Source organism: Populus euphratica, unplaced genomic scaffold (genome assembly GCF_000495115.2).
Source record: "Populus euphratica unplaced genomic scaffold, PopEup_1.0 scaffold32.1, whole genome shotgun sequence".
Taxonomy (NCBI): domain Eukaryota; kingdom Viridiplantae; phylum Streptophyta; class Magnoliopsida; order Malpighiales; family Salicaceae; genus Populus; species Populus euphratica.
In genome coordinates this window covers 992,363-1,017,268 of record NW_011499861.1, presented here as the reverse complement: position 1 = coordinate 1,017,268, position 24,906 = coordinate 992,363, and the positions used below count along the sequence as shown (strand labels likewise).

Below are 24,906 nucleotides of genomic sequence, written 5' to 3'. Positions count from 1 at the left end.
CACCTACGTTAATCTAAAAAAAAAGAGAGAGTACATAACAGCTCTTCCAATGACATAATAGCATGTTGTTTTTGAAAAAATAGTTATGTTGCATGTGCCGTGGAAAGAGTGAGGTGCTACCATAGTGTTGGGGTGTAAAAAACACGCACCAACAACTTTTTATAATTTAATATTAAAAATAAATGTTAAATTACTAAAAAACTCTCTTATAATCTTAAAAATAAAAAATAGACTAATGTAAAAAGTATCAAAATACCATTAAATGCATATAAGTTATTTTATCTTATCTAAAAGCAAAGAAATATTTGATTTATTTTAAAATTTGTATAAAATCAATTGATTTTGTAAGTAAAAAAGTATTTTAACTATACAAAATAATATACAAAAATAATAATACTCATTCAATTTTTTAATGATAAATGAGTCACTATAAAAATACAGACTTTTATCATTTGGTATGAACAATCTATATTAGAATTTGATATGTCCGGGGCAAATGCAGCAATAAAATGCTTAGCAAAGTTGTATGGTAATGGTTTTTTCAAATTATAATAATACTACGACAACATAATGTTACTATACGGTGACGTTTTCTATGAAAACCACGAGGACATTCATGATGGCTGGTTGCAATGTAATAGATTGAATATCTCACAACAAAAATCATGCGCTCGACATGTTTTGGCAACCTAGGACTTGCTAGATGCTTGTTAAAATAGTCACATAGAACTTCAAGACGCAAACTTATCATGTGTATTGTATTTTTTTTCCTTATTTGAACCCAACAAAACAAAAACAAAAACAAACCAGGAACATGTATATTGTGCTGTTTAGACGTACACTATGAACAAAAAAAATCCCCATCAAGTTCCTAAAACTTAAATCCCTATCCGATAAACATTATAAATCAATTTTAACTCGTGCAAAAATCATCAACGTCTCCTTAATTAATATAGTTGAAGGTCCTTCTTTGACGTGTTTTTTTATCATTAAATCAATGTATTTTAATTACTTTTTTATAATTTTGATATCTTCATGTTAAAATCATTAAAAACATTTCAAAATATAAATAAGAAATACTTTCAAAAATATTTTAAAAAATAATTGAACCATAATGTCAACATGTCTTATGTCTTACAAGTACAACGTTTTTCTTTTATCATGTTTTTAAATTAAAAAAAAGAATTAGATAAATGGTTGAGTGATAGGCATTCCAAATATGTAGTTCTAATCTAAACATAGAGGATACCATGCCTTGGTTCCGTATTAAGAGTAAAGACGTCGATAACATCATCAACTCAGCATCTTGTCCCTGCAAAGTTGTTGTTTATCTTTGACATGGTCGGGGTTTCTTGTAAAAGAATGATTATCATTGTGTAGCGAGTGTTGTCTAAATATTTATCTCGTGAACATATTATGTCATGGAAATATGCATTATTAATGTAAACTTGCAATTAATATCAAAACTAAATATCGGTATGCACCATAAGCATTTATTAAATCTTACAAAAGAGATATTAAAATAAAATTCTAACATGCATACTTAAACCATATGAATGCATGGTACATGTACTTAGAAACATTAGGTTGAATATTTATTATTATCAAAGTTCGGATTTATTGCTCATCTATTAATGCAAGTAAAATATCAAGCAATAAACCTCTTAGGATCTCAACAATAAGCCTCACATGATTTCCATATACTATCTAATTTAATTACATTCCTAAATAAGATTTACAAACACAAGACAATTTAACTCAAATATCTCTTTACAAATACTGATATTTAGATTTAAAGTAGGAAGAAATATAAAAAGAGAGAAAAACTAAGCTAAAAACTCAGGTGAAAAAGAATGTCAAGATTCTGTAAAATCCATTCAAAACTATCCAAAAAGGCTATTTTTTCAACCCTCATTTATAAATTGGTTGGAATCAATTTTGATATAAAATTAATTATGATAATTATTAAAATAAATTTTCTTTATCATCAGCCTTAATTATCCATCATAAAATAATATTAAATCTATTATTTTTTTCATGTTGGATAAAACTTTTCAGGTTGAAAATGAAAACTATTCAAACTTTTTATTTATAGGCTGAACAAAATAGTGGACTTACACAAAATAATTCTCTTTAATCGAAAGAATTATAAACCCAAACTAAGTTGGTAAAAAATATTTTTTTATAGTCTAAAAGATTATTTACTATCTAAAAATTAGGAAGAAAAAAAAAAGCAATGAAACGCTATTCTAATAGTAATGGTGATGGAATATTTTCCTTTGTAATTTTCAATGAAAATAACAACAAAATAGAGAAAGGCAATAAAAATTCTATTGGCAATTTAGCATGTTAGTAATGCCAATATAATTGTTAATGGAAATTTCCTTGAAAATTTTAAATAAATTAAAACCCGACAGTCCATGCTATCTCAACCATTTTTTCTTTTTCTTCTTCATTTTATAGAAAAATAATAGCCCTTCTTTCATAATTTATTAGCAAATCCAACCACCCTTTTACAAATGTGGCTACCCAACCCTCTAGCGTTGACCTATATTTGCTGTCATTAGTATCAACTTCCCTCTATTAATTTTATTTATTGTCAAGCTTTACTCCACTAAACAAATGGTCTATTTCTTTATAACTAACATAAATTAATTTATTGATAATATTTAAATTTTCTTGCATATTTTAATGCTTTACAGCTCTTTCCTTGATAATCTTATTGTATTAATATATAATTTGTGTTTTAGACTTTGTTTGAGATTAGAAGGAAATGAATTTTATTTTTTATTTGATGAAATTGAGTTTTATTTTATAATTTAGATGTGCAGAATTAAAGAAATGATGAGTAATTTTATGGGTATTAATTATATTTTATTAATTTTATTGTTAAGTTAAAAATTTAGAGAAATTTTATTTTTGTTGAATTAATAATAACTAAAAAGATATTGATTTAGGTTGGATAAATTTGAATTGAATAAGTGATGGATAATTAGTTGAGTATCGATTTTTTTTTTGAAGAAAAATTCATTGTTTAGTTGAGATTTTTATGGAAATTTGAATTTGTGTGAAAAAAGATATCAATTAGAATTTAATATGTTTCAATAAATAAAGTGTTTGATAATTATTGGATTATGAATTTATTTTTAATAAAAAAATTAATTTGTTATTGATAGTTACATTATTAGTAAATATTGTCATTATTATTTTATATAGATTTTATAAATAATAAATGATCGTTCTTGAAAGCATTACAAGTCCAGTAAATATTGTATAGACAAGATTTTTTTAAAGATGTTAATGATTTATTAATGTTGTTTTTTCTAATCTAAATAATATTTAATAAAGATGAAATTAGATGTTCGTATGCAAGTGCATAAACAAAAAATTTCCTATAAAGATGTTGTGATGAAGCATTTATTTAAAATAAAGTTCATAAAAAAATATTTAAATTAGTTTACATATAAAGAACTCTATGTTTCTAAGAAAATCATGTTAAATATGATTCTTAGAAAATCATGTTAAATATGATGATCGTCTCAACTTTTAATTCTAGCAATATATATGAGTTTATGAATGGTAAATATTTAAATTAGTTTACATATAAAGAATTCCATGTTTCTTAGAAAATCATGTTAGATATGATGATTAACTCAATTTTTAATTTTAGCAATATATATGAGTTTATGAATGGTAATGAGAATGATAAACTGAAAATTGATGCAATAAAAATAAATTAGAATTATTCAAGTAAAGATTTATATAACATTCTTTTAAATAAAAAACAAAATGTATTGATTTTTTAAAATATTTTAATGAATCATTATAAAATAAAAAAAACCAAATGTATTGATTTTTTAAAATATTTTAATGAATCATTATAAAATAAATATATAACTCACAATAAATTATTGACTATATTGGTCATCATAAAAATATTTATACGAAGTCAAATTCAAATTAAAAATATTTATACGAAATCAAATTCAAATTAAAGGATTAACAATTTGTTTAACAACGACAACAACAATACTGACATATTTTAGATGGAAGCTCAGAATAAATTATTGACCATATTGGTCATCATAAAAATATTTATATCAAGTCAAATTCAAATTAAAGGATCAACAATTTGTTTAACAAGGATAACAACAATACTGACATATTTTAGATGGAATTCGTGTTCAGATACGTATTGAGAAGGCGACGGTAAACATTTAGAAGAGAAGACTTTCCATTTCACATTCTTCAATCTATTGCAATTTAATTATTTTTAAACCTTAATTATAATTTAATTTGACTCCCATTTCTTAAGTTTTATTTATTGGTAGAAGCGATGACCATATACACACACACGCTAGAGGTTTTGGATCCATGTTGTTGATTAAAAACAAACCCAACAATAAATGCCACAAACCCCACCATGTAATCCTTTTATTATTGCCGGTGATGTTAATGTTTAGAATTTAATTTTTTATTTAAAATAATATATATTTTAAATAATTATTTTTAATATCAACGTATCAAAACAATATTAAATTATTAAAAAAAAATTAAAATAAAAAATAAATTTTAAATTTAAAAAAAATATAAATTCAATAATATTTTTAAATACCACCATATACCTCCAACCAAGTGACCATGCCCCCATCAGTTTAGGTAGTCAACGCGGCGTGGGAGTCAGCATGAATGCTTCCATCGTGTGTGTGTGTAATTCAGAGACAGCTATTAACAAGTAGATTGCCAATTGCCACAATAATTACTGCTAGTTACAATGTCCTTAGTGTTAAGAAATACTATCAGTATTTTTAATTTTAATTTTAATTTTAATTTTATCAGTATTCTCTAACCAGTTTTATCATGTTAAAAATTAAGGTTTTCTTGTGCAGGTTTTAGATAGCTCGATGGGTGCATTTACATTGAATTTCTTTCTTATAAACTCTCAAGTAAAATTTAAATGTGAAATAAAATCATAAGAAATTAAAATCCTTACCGTTTATTTGAACCAAACCTCAAATAATAGAATCGATACCATTTTCAATCACGCCACACGGATTTGGAAGGCATGTGTTTGAAGTTTATGGGTAGGCAGGAATTGAGATGCATAAGTCGTTGGATTGTTTTTTTTTAAATCTTGTTTTTTTTAATTTTTTATTATAGTTTTGAATTGTTTTCATGTAACATTAAAAATAAATTTTAAAAATAAAAAAATATTATTTTTATATATTTATTAATAAAAAAACATTTCCAAAAACAATCTTGACCTTATTTTAAAACACTAATAACACTTCTATATAAACGCAGACACGGTCTGCATGTACTAATATTTTTTTCAGCCCTTAATTAAGGGAAGGTGGTAATCGCATGAAGGTCCGAATTTTATTAAGTAAACTAAGATCATACAGTATAATATTACAGATAAAATTTCTCAAAGGGAAGAAATCTTACTGATGTCCAAAAAATCACTCGCCGAAACGAGAATTTACGGAATTGTTTTTTATTTATAAAAAGCTAATAATCATCATCAAAATTCAATGTTAAGTTAGAATCCATTCTTTTAGTTTGGACCCACTTTAGAATCAGCATTGGAATAGTGTAGAATTAATATGCACCAGGCTGATTTGTTTTCACCTTGAAAAATATTTTTGTAAAAATTAATTAATTCCTCTATACCTTGATTTTTTAAATATTTCTAAATAGGTTTGATATAAAAATATTAAAAATAATTATTTTTAAAAAATCAATTTTAATAAAAAACCTAATAGCACGTTACCACACACGACACGACACCAGGCAATAATACAGAAACGGCAAGTTGGCAACCAATTCCTCGACTTCACCAAGGCCATAACCGTCATTTGACAAGCACCCAGGTTGAAGGCACTGTTTTTTTTTTTTTTTTCCTCGTAATATAATAGAAAAGTAAAGGCGATAATGGGAATTAGGGAAAGAGTATGAGGAAGTGGACGGCAGTTGAGGAGGGGGAGGCATTTAGAGAGTAGAGCATAGTAAATTGCCTATAAAACAGACCACCCAAAAACAGAATCTACTGCCCATCAAAAACTCCCAAAACAAACCACATAGACTCTCTCTCTCTCTCTCTCTCTCTCACAAAGCATTTCATTTCCTTAACCAATTGAATTGGCTGTATAGCCAGTTCCAAAGCTTACATTCTCTCCAAAGTCTTTCTGAGTTTTAAACACCTGCAGCAGAGTGACAGAGAGTAAAACAAAGATAGCTTAGAACTCGGCGAGACAGTAACAACACCCCCTACTTCTCTTCTTCCACTTCTGCCTGTTGTTTCCCTTATAAATAACTAACTGTTTCTCTGTCAAAGGTATTGTCTCTCTTCTTCTTCTTCTTCTTCTTCTTCTGCTGCTGCTGCTGCTGCTTCATTTCATTTCCTTTTTTACGATAATTTGGTTTGTCTGTCTTGAATCTTGATTCTGTTTAATTTTCACTCTTACAATCACAAAAGAACCTTTGGCTTTCGCTGTTGTTGCTTATGGATTTTTTGTCTTCCTTTTTCTGTCTTACTTTCTTCTTGTTTCTTTTTCGTCTTTTACAAAAATAGTCCCTTTTGTTTTGTTTTCTGTTTCATATTCTTTGTAACGGGAAACTATGTAGGAACTTGAGCTCATTTGTGCATGTAAATCCTTTGCATTTTGTTTCATGGCAATCGACGGAAGAAACGTTTTCCTGGAAATTTCCCGAAAGTTGACCAAATAGCTGACCATCGTCAAAAAGAAGAACGAAAGCTTTACACTTATCCCTGTGAATCTTATCTCCTTTACAAACCTGCTGCTGCTGCTGCTTATAGATTTTGACTCTCTTTTCTATATCTCTTCTTAGCCAGCCAACCTTTGAGTTCCTCCATGTTTTCTCTTTATTGAATTTGCAGAGAAAAACTTTGAGATAAAGAAAATAAACTAAAATTTTGACTTTTGCCTCTTGTTTTATTATGGTTGTTTGAGACTTGAGAATAACTGGAAATTGCGTTTGTCGGAGGTCTTTGATTTACTGGGACACAAAATAGTAATCCGTGAAAGATTCAACGTATTGAATTCCATTTTTGTCCATTGTATTTTCTGCTCCCAAGTGATGTGCTAAAAACATTGCACTTTCAAGTGTTTCTGGTTAAGTGAATGTACCATAGATAGCTTTTGTCTTCTTGCCCCATGTCTACCTTCTGTGTATTCTCACGGTTTGATTTGCAAGTACCGAGGACCAACCTTATTTGTCGTTTTATTTAATGATAACAATTGTAGAAGCTTGATCTTGATCATTTATCCTTTACTGTACTATTATTATATGACTGCTAAAATATGTTTTCTTCTTTCTTTTTCATGTTTTGATTGCAGTTTTCTAAAGGGTAAGTGAGGATGCTAGAGAAAAAAATGGAAGGAATTAACACTAATAAAGTGATAGAGGAATTTGAAGCATTGACTAAAGATGCTGGAAGGGTTCAGAGAGAAACTCTGGAGAAGATTTTGGAAGAGAATGGATCTGCTGAGTATTTGCAGAATTTGGGTCTTAATGGAAAGACTGACCCTGAGAGTTTCAAGTCTTGTGTTCCTCTTGTTACTCACAAAGACTTGGAAGCTTATATTCACAGAATTGCTGAAGGTGATTCTTCTTCCATTCTCACCGGGAAACCCATAACAGACATGTCTTTGAGGTATGTATATTTCATGATTTCAATTAATTGTTTTTGGAATCTTGTAAGCGTAGCTTCTAATTTTCGAGAAAATCTGAATTTTTGCAGTTCTGGCACTACCCAGGGGAAGAGAAAGTTTGTACCTTTCAACGATGAATTGATGGAAAACACCTTGCAGATATATAGAACTTCTTTTGCTTTCAGAAACAGGTATTAGCAAGGAATCGTCTTGTATTAGAATAGCTTTTTAGTTTGTCCAACCCCCCCCCCCATTATACAGAACTTTTTATATTTTCGCTAGAAGATGAGACTACTTTGTTGGACAATATGGTTTCTGTTATCTGTTGTAAATAATTAAAAAACAAGTTTCAGTTATTGGCTCGCTGTTGACGCAAGGAGGATTGTATAATGCAGAGAATTTCCACTGGAGAAGGGGAAATCCTTACAGTTTGTCTACAGCAGCAAGCCATGGAAAACAAAAGGGGGTTTAGGTGCAGGAACTGCCACGACAAATCTCTTCCGCAATTCGAAATACAAAAGTGGAATGAAGGCAATTCAGTTCCAATGCTGCAGCCCTGATGAAGTAATATTTGGTCCTGATTTCCACCAATCACTATACTGCCATCTCTTATGCGGGCTACTCTTTCGCGAGGAAATTCAATTTGTGTTCTCTACATTTGCTCATAGCATTGTCCTTGCATTCCTTACATTTGAACAAGTCTGGGAGGAGCTCTGCAATGATATACGTGAAGGGGAACTAAGCAGCCGAGTCACTGCCCTTTCTGTAAACATGGCAATGCAGAAACTGCTTAGGCCAAACCCTGAATTGGCTGATTTAATCTATAAAAAATGCTCAGGATTGAGTAATTGGTATGGTTTAATACCAGAATTATTCCCCAATGCTAAGTACATCTATGGGATAATGACAGGGTCAATGGAGCCTTATCTGAAGAAATTGAGGCACTATGCAGGGGAGCTGCCATTGATGAGTGCTGATTATGGTTCTTCAGAAGGGTGGATTGCAGCGAATGTCAATCCAAAATTGCCTCCTGAGTTGGCTACCTTTGCTGTACTTCCTAATATTGGATATTTTGAATTCATTCCTCTTCTGGGCAACGCTGAGTGCATGTATAAGGAGCCCAAGCCAGTGGGTCTGACTGAAGTCAAGATTGGCGAAGATTATGAGATCGTCGTCACCAATTTTGCAGGTACTCGCAGTTTTTACTCTTAGATTACTTCTTCTTTGAAATTATTTGTTGGGGTCAATAAGTGCATGCTGCGTATCCACAATGTTGAGATGAATTGAAGATTGAAGCTCCGTTCCATTATATAAATGCCTATCCAGAACAGGCCAATAGCCCCGTCATTTACATTCTTTTGAACAATTTTTTAATTCACTAGTGCAGAAGCTTTGCTTTATCTGTTGATACGTCTAAGCTTGGGTGAGTACAGAACTTTGCTTTATCTGTTGATACGTCTAAGCTTGGGTGAGGACTCTCTGTTGTCTTCTTTGCGCACGTTATTTAAATCTGGAAGGTAGTAGGATAGAGATTGTTTTTTAAAATATTATTTTTATTATAAATATATTAACAAAATTTATTTAGATATCATCATATTATTAAAATGATCTAAAACAATAAAAAAAATTAAAATTAAAAAAACACCATGATGTTTTTGTTTTATAGTCTTTAGCCCTGTTTAAGGTTGTGGGGTGCAATCCTTTTTTTATCAAAATTTAATTTTTTTTCTTTAAATTAAAACATTTTAAAAAACAGCTTCTATCACATACACTTTAAAAACAAAAGTAAACAAAAGTGACTTGTGGGTTATTAAAATGTTACTAGAAGTCTTGCATTTTAGGTATTGGAAGGGGAAAAATTAATTCCTGGATCTGCAAGTATTTATTCTTTGTAATCTTTTGCTGAACTTCGACCTGCCAACGTTTTTCTTTATCTAAAAAATAGCAAATTGAATCATTCAATGTCAATGTGACATATTTTGTTATGTGATTGAAAATAAAGCTTGTCCAAACCATGGGAGAACTTCTTTATTTAATTTTGATGTTGATTGTGAACTGCAGGGTTGTACAGGTACAGGCTGGGAGATGTGGTGAGGGTTATGGGCTTCCATAACTCAACCCCAGAGCTTAAATTTGTATGCAGGAGGAACCTTATTCTTTCCATAAACATTGATAAGAACACCGAGAAAGATTTGCAGCTATCTGTGGAAGAAGCTGGCAAGCTGTTAGCTGAGGAAAAACTTGAAGTAGTTGACTTCAGCAGTCTGGTTGATGTATCCACACACCCTGGCCACTATGTTATCTTTCTGGAAATTAGTGGCGAAGCTAGCGAGGAGGTCTTGCAAGGGTGTTGCAATTGCTTGGACGGATCCTTTGTTGATGCAGGCTATGTCAGTTCACGAAAGTTCAACACCATTGGACCCCTCGAGCTCCGAGTCGTTTGGAGAGGAACCTTCCTGAAGATTTTGGAGCACTACCTAGGATTAGGAACTGTTGTTAGTCAGTTTAAAACACCGCGTTGTGTTGGGCCCATGAACAACAAGGTGCAGCAAATCCTGTGTAATAACGTCGCTAAGACCTACTTTAGCACCGCGTTTTAGTGAATATCTGTGAACTGCGCTTTGGTAATTGCCTCTTAATATAGTTATAATCTATGTAAGAAAGTTTGCTGGAGCAGCCAAATAGAGTGTTTATGCAGCGACATCTCTCTTTGCTCCTCTCTCAACTACCTCCCTCTGTTTTCTGGGCCATTATTTATTGAACTCTTCTTCGTAGTGGGCACAGGCTACCAAACTCTTGCGTTCGAGCAGGTCCAATAGCCAGACAGCACTTTTTTCTTTGTCAAAGCTGCCAGACAAAGGTTTACAGAGTAGCCAGACAGCACTTTTTTCTATGTCAAAGCTGCCAGACAAAGGTTTACAGAACCCTTAGTTGTGTCCATCCAGCCTCATGTGTTCTTGTTGTTGGTAGTAAGGTAAGGTATCAGGTTAAAATATGAAGAAGGATTATTATTTAATGTGGACCGACCTCCACGAACAAGACAGAGGAACATGTTCGATATGACTTCGAATCCATTATGTTGTTATACATGGTGGTCGTTAAAAATAAGCTTATGTCAATGTATCAAAGAAATATATATTTTATTTGGCTGTCTTGTGTAATTGGATGTATAAACCCTAGTTGTTCAGATAAAATATGAAAAACAAATCCAAATCTATCTAGATTAGCAAAACTCTACGATGGATGGATGGAACGTCTAGGAAAATGAACCCGGCCTCTGTTCTTTCAACTTCTTCTCCTTCTCCTTCTCCTATTGGATGGGAAATTTTTATTTTTAATTTAAGAGTTAATGCATCTTGTCATTATGCACTTAAAGTCAATGATAAAGGGACAGCGATGAAACATCTTACCCTTGTAAAAAGATGGAGATTAGAAAGGAATTTTGAATTTGACGGAAGTTCCACATTAATGATATATCCCTTAGAAAGCTTTAGAATTTGAGTGCGAATCACTTTATAAGCATGTTAACTGATTAGACATGGTGTCACTTTAGAAGTCACTAGTTTGTAACTTGTTTAGTGATTTTGTCTGAATACGGAAGGAATCAGAAGAAAAATTACGGCACTTCAAAAAAATATGTACACACACATCCCTTGGAGTTTATATACATCTCTTGGATTTTATATATATATATATATATATATATATAATATTAAGATAAACAACAAAAATATTATATATATATATAATATTTTTGTTGTTTATCTTAATCAATAAAGTATTTTTAATTATAATCATTGCTTCTCTTAAAAAAATATATTTTATGGTCATTAAAGCAAGTTAACAAATAATCTTAAAGTAGCATGTTCATATTTAATGTGACTAAAATCATAAATATAATAAATTATGTTTAAAATCTATTTATAAATATTAATAATAAAAAAAAACGATTTCAATTGGATTTTCATAACCAATTTATTATTAATATTATAATTTTTAAAAAATAAATATTCAAATAAATATTTATAATAGTATTTAAGATCCATGTCAAAATTGAAAAATAAGTGAATCTAATAATTTTTTTTTTGAAGTGTAAAAATATCAAAGAAAAATAAGAAAAAAGAAAAAAGAAAAAAAAGAATTAAGCCTAGTGTTTGGCTTGTTAATAGTAAGTCAAGTGTGCGTAGACTTGGAGGCCAAGCTTACGTGCTTGGCACCGCTTTAATTTTTATTGTATTAAAAGGGTAAACTAAATGTTATTCACTTTTGTTTTTTGAAAAAAAGTGATAGCTGACAAGTTGGCTATCACAATTTAGCCAACATGTACGTCCCACTGAAGGATTCAAAGCCACAACCTCATCTTAATCTCTCACGCGCTAACCACTATTGCTACGACATGAAATTGGAATAAAATGATTAAAACATATAAGATGCGTCACTATTTATATAGATAATAAAACACTTATAAAAACCCTAATTCTTTTAAATTGTCTAGGCAATAACTATTCTAGGGTGAGAAGGTCATGAAAGTTATTACCTTTACTTAAAAGATCTAGGTATAACCTCGTGTGTTTCATTGTTTATATGAACACTAAAACAACTTAATTTTATTTTATTTTTGAAATTTTTAAATCTTTTTTTTTAATTGAATCCTTCTATGAATTAATTAAATGAAATTAGACTTAAAATTATGGTAAATATATTAAATTAAAAGAAATAAGATCAAAATGTTAAACATGAAGAGAAAAGTACCTAATCCCAAAATATTGATAATTTTTATTTTGATCTAACAGTTCATATTTTTCATTTTTTAATCCTCAACTTTAAGAGAGAAGAGAGAAAGTTATCAGTTTGACCACTTTTAATTAATGAATCTTGTCGTTCTAGGTGTCAATTAGTTTCATTAAACGATGAAAGTTTAATAGTGGTGGTTTTTTCTCTAAATATCCCTAAAATAGGAGATCGAGTTCGATTTAGATTTTTTTTATTTGGTTGAATTTAATTTTTATGAATGATTTTACGGTATTTAGGGTTATTAGGTGGTTTATAATGGATTTTACAATGTTTTTAGGTAAAAATAACTTGAAATTAGGATTTAGGCCCATAACCCCACTCCTAATTTTTCAATCATTATAGTGGTAGCTAGAATTTGAGCAGACCCTCCACCAGTGATTAAAAAGGAAGCAGATGATAGGTCTTCCACCAATTGAAAAATAAAAAAGATATTGGATCAAGCATGCGTTCAAGCCTCACGCCTTTAGTCTTCTTCTTCTTTTAAGAAAAGGCCCAGGCATGCTAGGTTACTCAAGTTCACACACCCATGCTCTATTTTCTTGTGCCCACACCCACACCCTCAGTCTTTTTCTTCTTGTTGTTTTTTTTTTTAATTTAAAAAAGCCCAGGCATGCTAGGTTACTTAAGCTTACACACTCATACTTTTTTTTTTTTGTCTTTTTTTTTTAATTTCATCATTCAATGATGGATTTTTATTTAATATTTTTTCTTTTCAATTTTATCATTCAATATTTTCTTGACTTTGAATTAGTTTTTTTATTTTTTATCATATAATAATAATAAAAAATATAATTGAATTTAGTGAAGTCTATAACTCGAGTAATAAATTAACCTTGGCTATTTTTTTTTCTTGCCAAATTAACATGGTCATATTGCAATTCCCGTACGATTGAACTTTAATCCCAAGATAGGTAAAGAGTCTAATAAAAAGTATTTAAGTTTAGTTTGTTGTCCTAGGTTTAATGATAATAGAAAAAGAATTTTATATAGCTTAGATACTTTTTTATGTTAAAAAAGATATTGGTCCTATCCTCAACGTAGCGCAAATACTAAACAAGTTTTATACTAAAAGATTTGGCATGTTTAATAGAGTTTCACTATTTATTTAAATAGTAAAGCTTTTTTTTTAAATTCATTTTTTTTAATTTTTTTTCTATTTCATCATGAAACTTTTTTCTTTTTAATATTTGATGGGTTGTCATTGGTAGTTGACTGAAAAACTCCAGTATAATTTAATTTTAAACTCAGGTTAGGAAATGAGTTTAGTTAATAGGGTTTTTTTTTCCTCTCAATTTCACTCTCATAATTTGTTTACTTCTTTGTCAGGTTTCCTTTAAACTTACCATGTCGTTTAGGTCACATTATGTTTAATTTTAAACTTGAATTAGATAAGGAGTTGAGTTGAGTTGAGATGTTTTTTCCCCCAATTTCATCCTTATTTTTTTCTCTCTTAATCCCATCCTTAAAATACTTGTATCAATCACTTGAGTTAGTTTTGGTCTAGTCAAGTTTATCAAGTCATAACGAGGCAACTTACACATAATTTAATTTTAAATCTAATCTAGTCAAAGTTTTAAGGTGAATGAAATGACCCGAGTTTAGTAACAAGGTCAAATAATTCTCCATGACATGTATAACAATAAATTTTTTTAATTCAAACATTATAAACTAGTTATAGAAAACACTAAAAGGTGCAAGTATTTTAATATACATATATACTATTCATGCTCTCACATTTTAATAATGATGCCTTATTCAAAATTTCTTATTTTTTTAAATTTTGATTCTTAATTTTTTTTTTTTGGCATGATTACAATTTTTAAAGGTCAAAATAAAGGACAATTGATTCAAATTTGTTGACTAACAATAAAATTGAAAGATGGGGGATCAAAGTGGAAAAGGCATCATAAATGGGCAATGGTCTTAAAGTTTTCAAAAAAAAAAAATTTAGTCCTCAAACTTTACAGACTATGCCTATTTGGTTTCTCAATATCTTTGAATTCAATTTTGGTATAAAAATTCATTTTTAGTCCCTGATTGGAGAGATGAGAAAGGAAGATTGCTAGATTCTAGCGGTAGAAAAAGAGAGAGAGAGAGAGAGAGAGAGAGAGAGAGAGAGAGAGAGAGAGAGAGAGAGAGAGAGAGAGAGAGAGAGAGAGAGAGAGAGAGAGAGAGAGAGAGAGAGAGAGAGAGAGAGAGAGAGAGAGAGAGAGAGATGATACTGAGATTGATTCCAACTACTAAAATGATTGATTTTTATGTAAAATAATTCTATTTAATGAGCGAAATTCAACTTAAGTGTTTTTTTTCTTTATCTTGAAAGCGTTTGAAAAACATATTTGAGCTCATGAATATATTTTTTATTTTAGATTGATTTTCAATTTTGTGATAGTTGTTTGGGTTTTTTAAGGTTATGGATGGATTTATCAAGATATCTAGAGTATTTTATAGGTTTTTTAGGTAATAAAAAAATACATTGAAAAATAAGTTTTTGAGTGAAAAAACATTTGGTCCTGATTATTCAGCTACCACAATAGCCAACATCTAGACAAAATCAAATGACAAGTTGTCTTACATAATGTTTTTTGTAAAAAAATTAGGGTGGAGCCAAAAAAAAATTGAAAGGCCCTCATATGAGCCATTAATAAATTAGCTAGGCGTGCTTGCCTGATTTGTCGTGCCCAGCAATGATTCACATTTTTTTTATTTATAGCTTTTTAATGTTTTTTTAAATAATTTTTTATTTTTTATTTAAATTAATACCCCCTCTCTCTTTTATTTTGTTTATTTAGGCTCTTTTAAATAATAATAATAATTTTTTATTTATTTGATATATATTTAATTTTTAAAGAGATTATTATAATTCATCTATAACTTTTTTTTTATATTTTTTGTATAAACATAAAATATTATTTTTTTAATATATGTAATCTTATTAACTATAAACCAGGTTAATATGTGATTTTAATTAATCATTGAGGCATTGTTATGTAGCTCGCTTGGTTAACGAGTGGAGATGCGTAGTTGTTGGAGCCGGTTCAATTAGCCGCGGGAGCTAAATTGCGTACATTTTCATAGATGACACACAACCTCTAATCTTTTCATATTTTTTGTTTTTAATATTAAATTTATTATGAATTAATTTTTATATATTTAATTTAATTTAATTTTTATATTTTTATCGGTTCAATTATTTAATTTTTATCGGTTTAATATATATTTTTATATCTTTTCATATTTTTATCGGTTCAATTATTTAATTTTTTAAATATTTTAATTTAATTTAATTTTATTAATATTAAATTTATTGTGAATTAATTTTTATATTTGTATTATAAAATAAAATAGAAAATTAATTGAAACTAATATAATTTATATTCCGAGTTACGCAATTGATAAACTAATTAAAACAAACCTAATTTGTTTTTATTTTTTTTAGAATCTACCAAATTGATAAGGTAGATTTAAAATAATTTTTTTAAAATTTATTTTAAAATTTAGATTAAGTAAAGAATCAAATTAAAACTTTTCAAGTTTGAATAATATGTAGTTAAATAATAAAACCAAAAAAATTTAAACAATCTAATTTTTTTTTTTTTACATTCTAAAAACTTTGTAAGCCACAGCGATACCGTGGTGAATAAATCTACCACTTGATAACAGAATTATCAATACGACTATTAACCAGGTTTGTATGTTATTTTTAATTAATCATCAAGGCATTGTTACGTAGCACCCTAGGTTTTAACGAGTGGAGCAAAATTGCTGACATTTTCTTAGATGACACACAACCTATAATCTTTGCATATTTCTTGTTTTTAATAGGAGATGCGATTTATAAAAAGTAAAAAAAAAAAGAAAAAGAAACTGGTCCGAGCAGTCAGGCCAAGAGTTTGAGCTCTTTTTTATTTTATTTTATTCCGTAACTATTTTTTATTAGACATTTATTTTTTTCTTTGTTTTTTTTAATTCTATTATTAATATTAGGTTTTTATTAAATTTTATTTTTTAGGATTAAATTTTTTATGAATTAGTTTTTATATTTTTATCCTATAATAAAATTAAAAAATAATTTAACCCGGTATAATCCATAACCAAAATGAGGAGTTCAATATACTAATTAGAGTAAATCTAGTTTTTTTTTTTTTTGGGATCTACTAAGTCTAATTAGAGTAAATCTAGTTTTTTTTTTTGGGATCTACTAAGGTGGTAGGGTGATCTTAAAATAATTTTTATGTGATTTAATCTAAGATTTAAACTAAAAAAACAAATTAAAACTTTACAAGTTTAATTTATAGTTTATATTGCAATAATAATACCAAATTTTTTCATAACAATCTAAATTTTTTGTTTTTACATTCTAGAAACTTTCAAAGCCACGGCGATAACATGGTGAATAAATTAGTGTTGTCTATTTATGAAACTCAAGTATACCTTGTCTTTTCTTAAATTAGTATTCTATGAATCTATGCCATTGCGATACCCAGTCCTTTTTTTTCCTCTTTTTTTTCTTTTTTTTTTCCCTTCAGTTTTTATAAAAAAATATTTACATTCGTGTACATGCCAATGCCCATCATAGCATTTGTTTTATGTTAACAGCATTACATTAGAAAACGTTGTTTTACTGTTTCTTATCTTGCGCTTTGCCGGCACGATTCATTGAACAATGATTTTTTTTTTTTCATTTCGGTCATTTAATTTAATTTAATTTTCAATCTCCTCCTTCTATGTAATATCTGATGTATTGGTATTTTTTTCTCTTTAATAAGTCTCTTAAAAATAATTTTCATCCCAAAAGTCTTTATTTTTGCTTTTTTTTGGTTTCTTTAACTATAGACTTTTACATGTAGGTTATAAAATTTGTCTTTTTTATGTTTCAATCCTTATGTTTTGAGGAAAAAAAGAGAGGAAGTTGCTAGAAATTAAGAGAGGAGAGAGAAAATAGTTAATTGACCATAAGAAAGCAAAAGAGTTGATTTTGATGTCATTAAATTTCAATTGACAAGAGAGATGGCATCAAGATACTTATAAACTTTCATCTTATCAAAAAAAAAAAAATAATGATTAGAAAATTTTTATATAATTTAAAATTGAGATTTGTTTTACTGATTTTTAATTTTAGTATGTTTTGATTTAAGAATTTAGTTTATTTAGGCACTTAACATGTTTTTGGATGAGAAAATAGATAAAAATAAGCTTGAGATGAAGTAGACAACTCGTCTCTGGTTTTTTTTTAAAATAAACAAACGACTTGCAATTTATTCAATTCAACCAAAAGAAAAAAAAATAAAAAATAAGATAACATGTGTGGGCATAACCTGCATGTCTAAGCTCGTTTGGATTTTTAAGTATAGGCCAAATGCACGAGCATAACTTTTCATATCCAAATATATGGATTCTTTTTATACAACCATTTAATTTTTTTTTGTTTTTATTTTTTCTTCAACTTTAATTAAAACTCATTATAAAATATTTAAAAAACTTTTTCGTTGAATACCATTTACTTTTGCATATGCTTTCAAATAAGATGATAATATTTATTTTTATAATATTAGAAATATTTTCATTAATTATTATACATAAAACACTAGAAGACCAAAAATACAATATGTATAGGAAAATTTTCAAAATACTTAATTTTATTTATTCATGTCTTCGCTTTTCAAAATACTTAATTTTATTTATTCATTTCTTCGCTTACAAAAAGGCTATTACAAACTCTTTATATAGAAAAAACTAGAAAACCCTCATAATACTTAACAGAAAAAATAAATTAAAAAAAAACCATTTCCTTCGAAATGATAAAAATAGAAAAACATCAAGATAAAAAATAAAAAAATATTTATTTTTCTAAAAAAAGATCAAACATCAATCCTTTTAGGTTGAAAGAAATTTATACTCAAGTTCAGTTTTCATTTAAAAACTATCCTTTATGAATAATCTTTTTTTGTACATGATCCATCCCACCTTCATGAATAATTTTTTTTTGTACATGATTCATCCCATCATGAGCCTTTTATATGGACCAATGTATAATAAATTCTTAATACAACACCTTTCCATCCCACCTTCATGAATAATTTTTTTTGTACATGATTCATCCGATCATGAGCCTTTTATATGGACCACTGTATAATAAATTCTTAACACAACACCTTTATATATGACATTTTATAATGGATATCATTATAAAGATTCTGAATGACAATAAATGATAAAAATAAAAATAATACACTAGTTGCTGAATATTCTTTTTTTTTTTTCAGAGGGAGCAGAGCCTTCTCCTCATCTCCTATATAAACATATCTTATTTTAGAACCTCTTTTAGCTATAGTTGTTTTGCAGTACACTATAAAACAAAATAACCACCAAGGATTGTTAGGCTTTCTTTCAACTATAGTTGTTCTGTGGAATCCAACACAGAAAAATACCCAATAAAGATCATCTTTATCCTTTACACATCGTGTGTTCCACCACCAATATTTTAAATGACAACAACTAATAAAGATAAAAATAATACACTAATTCTTGAACTTCTTTTTCCAGAGAGGAATCCTTCTTACCCTATCTAATATAAGCAAATCCTATTTTGTAATCTTTTTCAGCCATAGTTATTTTGCAGAGCACACAATAAAGTAAAATAACTAACAAAGATCATGAGGCTTTTTTTCATCCACGGTTATTCAGTTGTTCTACAATACACAACAAAATAAAATAAGCATTAAAGATCCTCTTCATCGTGGGTACCACCATCAAGTTTTTAAATGACAACGACTAACAAATATGAAAATAACACACTAGTTTATAAATGTTTTTTTCTTAAAAGGAACATCATCATCCTATAGAATATAAGAATATCTTATTTTACAACATCTTCCAACCTTAATTACATAACAAAGCAAAATAACCTCTAAGGATAATTGGGCTTTCTTCCAAACATGACTTGTTTTTCAGCACACAAAAAAATAAAAAAAATCATTAAGGATTGTTGAGCTTTTTTTCAGCCATAATTATTCAACAACACATATCAACTCAAAATAACCATCAAGGAGGCTATCTTATAACTATAATTGTTCTGTAACATACATTAGAACAAAATAACCATTGAGAATTGTTGGGCTCTGATACTAATTGATATAGAAAAGAGCAAAGAATAAAATGATTTGTTATATGTCAAAACTCTTAAAGTCCAAAAACACCATAAATATTGGAAGATTCTCAAATTATTTCATTATATTCAGTTATATCTCCATTTGTCAAAATACTATTACAACTTTTATATTAAGAAAAACTAGAAAACCATTATAATACTAAAAAAAAACTAGAAAAGCATCTGAACAAAGAATAGAAAAAAAATCATTTATCAAAAATATTCTTTTGTGTGTAGGTACTTAACACCTTTATTAAAACCATTCTACTATGGATTCCTAACATAATATTTATGCGTGGATCACATCATTGTGGGTACCACTATTAAGATTTTAAATGACAATAACAAACACAGATGAAAATAACATAACAATTTCTAGACATTTCCCCCCTAAAAAGGATCCTCCTTGTCCTCTCCTATACAAGCACATCATATTCTGCATCCTCTTATAGACATAGTTATTCTTCAGCACACAATAAAGTAAAATAACCACCAAGGATAATTAGACGCTCTTCTAACTATAATTATTTTGCAGTATATAGTAAAACAAAATAACCATTGAGAATTATTGGACTCTAATACTAATTAACATGGACGAGAGCAAAGGACAAATGAGTTTGTTACATGTCAAAATCCTTAAAGATAAAAACAAAAACCCCCTATAAGGATGAGAAAATCATCAAAATAATTAATTTTATTCATTTATGTCTCCACTTGCCAAATAACTATTACAACTTGCTATATAGAAAAAAAAACTAGAAAACCCTTATAATACTGAATAGAAAAAAATATTTCCTTCAAATAGGAAAAAAATAGAAAAGCATTATAATCAAAAATAAAAAAATATCTATTTTTCTAAAAAAAAAACTCTTTCCGTTCTTTTCTATCCATTTTTTTTTGCATACACCAAAAAACAAAATAAACAAAAAAAATAATTAGACTTTTATACTAACTGACACAGACTAAAGCATAGAATAAAAGGTTGGTTACATGCCAAAAGCCTTAAAGACCAAAAATACTATAAATATAGGGATACTTTTAAAATACTTAATTTTATTTTCATGTCTTCACTTGCAAAAAAACTATTTTAACTTTTTATATAGAAAAACATTAGTAAACCTCGTAATATTGAATAAAATAAATAAATTAGAAACAATATTTCCTTCAAATAGGAAAAAAAATGAGAAAAGCATAGAAAATTATATATTTTTCTAAGAAAGCCCTGCATCAGTTTTGATAATGTATATTAAAAAAATAATTTTTTTTTAGTATCAATTTTTTTCAAAAAAGTTTCTAGAGTGATTTTTTTTCTTCAATTACATATAATATATGAAGACATGATTTTCATTTTTTTTTTTTGAAACTTGCTTTATAATGAGTATGTTTTTATTTTTAAAAAATATTTTTATTAAAAAACATTCATAGGAAGTTTAAATTAAAGAGACAAATATTTTTTTCTATTTATTTTAAATTATTATTAATATTTTAATTGCTCTTACTTTTAATTCAAAAAATTCAAGAAACATATATATACTAATTAAAAAAATATTTTGGAAAAAGAATTTCTACTAAAAAATGAATATATTTTTTAGTGATATATATATTTAAATAGTTTAAATCATAGTTCTTCATTCAAATATTTATTTTAATTAAAAAAACTAAATAAAAAAAAACTTCGAAAACTATCCCACAATATCGCGTGAGCAAACAACATTAGTATATGTCAATTAAATTAAATGTATACTTAAAACTAAAATGTCAAATGAGTCCTTTAGACGTTGTAATTATGGCTACATTACTTATGCAAATAAATTTGTTAAGATACATTTTTAAATAAGGGGATCTGTCATTTTCCTCACCGAATTTTGTTTTTTAAGCATTCAACAAATATCCAACTACATTATTCCCACATTCTCTAATTTAAAGGGAAATTTTCAGAGTCCTATCGATCAACTTCCAATCTCTGTAGTTGCTCACAAGCTAGGCAAATGTATGTTGTCGGTCTTTTTTCTTAAATCTCGTTTTTGAGACACCAAACCAGTCTCAAGTTAGATCCCAATGAATAAAACATCAGAGGCCAAAACAGAAGATCAACAAGAAGAAAAAGAGAAAGCATTGGCCATATGGGATTTAGGCAGCCCATTATATGACTCGCATGAAGTGGTGTCCCTTGCTCACGTCATTGAGCGGCACCTCATGACACTGCCATCTCCTGGAGGATCAAAAGGGTTCTCGCCCAAGAAAATTTCTCAAGCATCTGTCGTCGTCCCTGCTGCAATATTGGTGTCAAATATGGGCTCCAAGAGCGAAACCAAAAGAGTTCGTTCTTCTAAATGGAAGAGCTTGAGTGAGTTTGTGAGGAGAAAGTTGAGGATAAAGAAGGAGATTGGATCACACAGAAAGAAGGATAATTCCGAGAGGTTGAAAGCAGGACATTGCAGCTCTTGTATCAAGTTTGGCTTGTGAAGGCAACAGCTAGAAATAACTCAAAAATGATCGACAAAACAGGTAGTCGACCATAAGGGGTGATTTTGATAGCTTGTGTGAAATCGTATGGTTCCTGTCATTTTGTTTGTTGATTTGTTGAATTATCTTTCAAATGCGGAGGGTTTCTCTTCTTAAAGTACGTAGCATTTACTATTGTACTAAGTCAATCTATCAAATATTGTTCCCGATTATATTAATCAAAATTTTATAATTAAACAAGACTAACTCTATATTGAACATGTGCGACGTTACAGTGATTATCTACCATTCATAAAATGATGGGATATAATGTATTTCTAGTAAAATATAAAAAGACAAGAAATTCTTATATCTTATCAGTGAAAAATTTAAATGGGAGTCGCCACTTAGTATTCTAGTAACAAGAAACCCTAACTAGTCTTAGAAATCAGGTACGGAGACTGGTTACGTAAAGGAAAGGTATTAGCACTCTAAATACACCCTACCTAAGATAGACTATATTATTTTGTCTGATAAAATATGAAGTCATGTTGTTGTGTCTAATTATGAATCTATCTAAAGTTTAAGAAAAGTCCTCCTTTATAAGGAGATCTTTGTCTTATCGGGTAAAAACTTAGTTGTTTTATGTCACTAATAAAAACAAATACCCTTTTAATATCAGGAATGCGTGTTATGTATAACCTCATAATCCTTGATACTAAAACAAAACAAAATAAATTTTTTTTGTTGTTTTTGATATTTTAACCAATGTTCTTTTGACTTTAATAAACTAGTTATTAAAGCCAAAATGCATGCTAAAATATTGTTTTTGATGTATGAAAAATTCAATATAATTCTTTTAGCTTTGAGACACTTGGCCCTATGCACAAAAATATTTTTTGTTTATTTTCAATTTTTTTGTAAGTTTTGACAAAAACCAGATATTTTTAATACCAGATTTGTATTTTTTATGACATAAAATACAGACCGATACTAAGCAAAAAGGCATAAATAAAAAAGAAGAAAAATTAAAAATATTAAAAAAATTAATTTTTTAATTTTTTTAAATGGGTCGAACCCGGCCGAGATCAGTGGGTTGGGCTGGACCCGGCCCAAAAGCAAAGGAGAAAAAGATGAGGTAGACGAAGGTTACCTAGGGTCGGCGTCGAGGCGGTGCTGCTGGCAACGGAGACATGGTGGTCGGCATTTTGCTGTGTTTTTCTTCTCTCTCTCTCCTCTGTTTTTCACACTTTTTTGCTTCTTCTTCTCTCTGTTTTTTTTTTATTTTGCTCTCTCTCTTCTCTTCTCCTCTCTCGTTTGGTCTCTCTCTTGGGTTTGGTCTCCTTCTTTTTCTCCTTTTTTTTTTGCTGCTACCTCCCTTGTTTTTATAGGCAAAAACAGGGAAGGGGACGTGGTTGGGGCGGTCAATGTGCTGCCGCCCCTCCACCGTTCTTCCAATACGTGGAAAGTGGGTTATGTCGGTGTATTTTTGAACTGGGTTATGTCGGTGTCTTTTTGAAGGTGAAATATTGGTAAAAAAATTGGTTAAAACAGAGGAGAAAAACACATTTTCTTACCCTGTTCTCTATGTGTCCAAGGGAAGAAGATCATGGTGTCGTTCAAAACGGCACTGTTTTGAGTTTTTTTTTTTAAAACAATGTATGAAATGACGTCGTTTTTTCCCAAAATGTGTTGTTTCATTTAAAGGAGAATTGGCACCAAAACATGTCAGATTCAAAATCAGGCCTTCAATTTGTGCGTGTTTTACAATTTGGTCCTTAGTTTCGGATTTCTTCAATTAAGTCCCTAATTGGCCATGAAACTTCAATATTTATGCAATTAAGCCTCCAATTTGACCAAATTAACTTTTAAAAATTATATTTTGACCCTAGAACTTTAATTTTTTCTAATAAAAGCCCAAATTAACTAAAAAATCAATTTTTCTTGCAATCAAAACCTCCATAAATTCAATTAAACCTTTAATAAAATTTAATTGAGTCCATAAACATCTTATTTTGGAGTTTTCTTCCTAAAAATTGAATTTTTTTTTGTTAATAGGGCACTCATCAGTCGACATAACACTACCAAATTTTAATCTTTGTAATTGTAAACCTCTTTAACCAATTTTTGACCATTTTCTGAACATTCTAGCATCACCTTTTTTACTGTTATTATTTTTAAATTAGTTATTTTATTTTTCTATATATATATATATTTATATATTTACACAGGGACTAAAAAATGGGTTACAACATTGTATACGCTCACAGACACACATCATCATTCCCGTGAGATTAATTACAATGATAAGACTATGTTAAAACTCTTTGCTCTCATTTATCATACTTGCCCTTGTCGAATATTGCATGGAGAAACCCTGTGCTATATATATAGAAAGTATGAGTGCTCCAATCCTTATGAATCAAGCCAGATTTTGATTTAATAAAAAAAATAAATACTTTTTACTTCGTTTAACCAATCAATAAACCTTTTTTTCCTATAAAATTCTCATGAATTCGTGGAGTTTTATCCAAGATCCTATCTCCATGATGCTCCTCTCATTAAAAAATTTACCTCCTTATCTCTCGCTTTTAAAGTAGGCTGTCATAGATGACCATGAATCCATAATCACTCTTCTTCAAGGTTATCACTTCTGCTAACTACTTGGTCAACTCTTTGATTTATCTTTGTAGGTTTTTTTTTCATAAGTTCTTAGTGTCTCTTCCTGACACGACTAAAAGATTGATGTCTTCTCCCAAGTGCAAGAGTGTCGAAGTAATAAATAACCCGACAAGACCGGGGTCGAACCACAGGGAGGTTAATTGTACAAATTATAAATAA

The 24,906-nt window shown here is 28.8% G+C and overlaps 1 protein-coding gene across 1 annotated transcript; it reads left to right on the top strand.

Moving 5' to 3' along the window:
- Nucleotides 1-6,029: 6,029 nt before the first annotated feature.
- On the top strand, nt 6,030-10,358 carry LOC105124788 (probable indole-3-acetic acid-amido synthetase GH3.5). The gene is made up of 5 exons (XM_011024912.1): nt 6,030-6,337; nt 7,362-7,678; nt 7,766-7,867; nt 8,072-8,865; nt 9,738-10,358. Exons 2-5 carry the CDS (start codon nt 7,383-7,385, stop codon nt 10,274-10,276), a joined length of 1,731 nt encoding a protein of 576 aa, XP_011023214.1. The 5' UTR covers nt 6,030-6,337; nt 7,362-7,382; the 3' UTR covers nt 10,277-10,358.
- The last annotated feature ends 14,548 nt before the right edge of the window (nt 10,359-24,906 follow it).

What these genes read in the sequence shown, in the direction of transcription:
- LOC105124788 (XM_011024912.1), top strand. Translation starts at nt 7,383, where the DNA reads ATGCTAGAGAAAAAAATGGAAGGAATTAACACTAATAAAGTGATAGAG. An exon ending in TCTTTTGCTTTCAGAAACAG is followed by an intron (nt 7,868 to 8,071) that starts GTATTAGCAAGG and finishes TGTATAATGCAG; the next exon opens with AGAATTTCCACTGGAGAAGG. An exon ending in CGTCGTCACCAATTTTGCAG is followed by an intron (nt 8,866 to 9,737) that starts GTACTCGCAGTT and finishes TGTGAACTGCAG; the next exon opens with GGTTGTACAGGTACAGGCTG.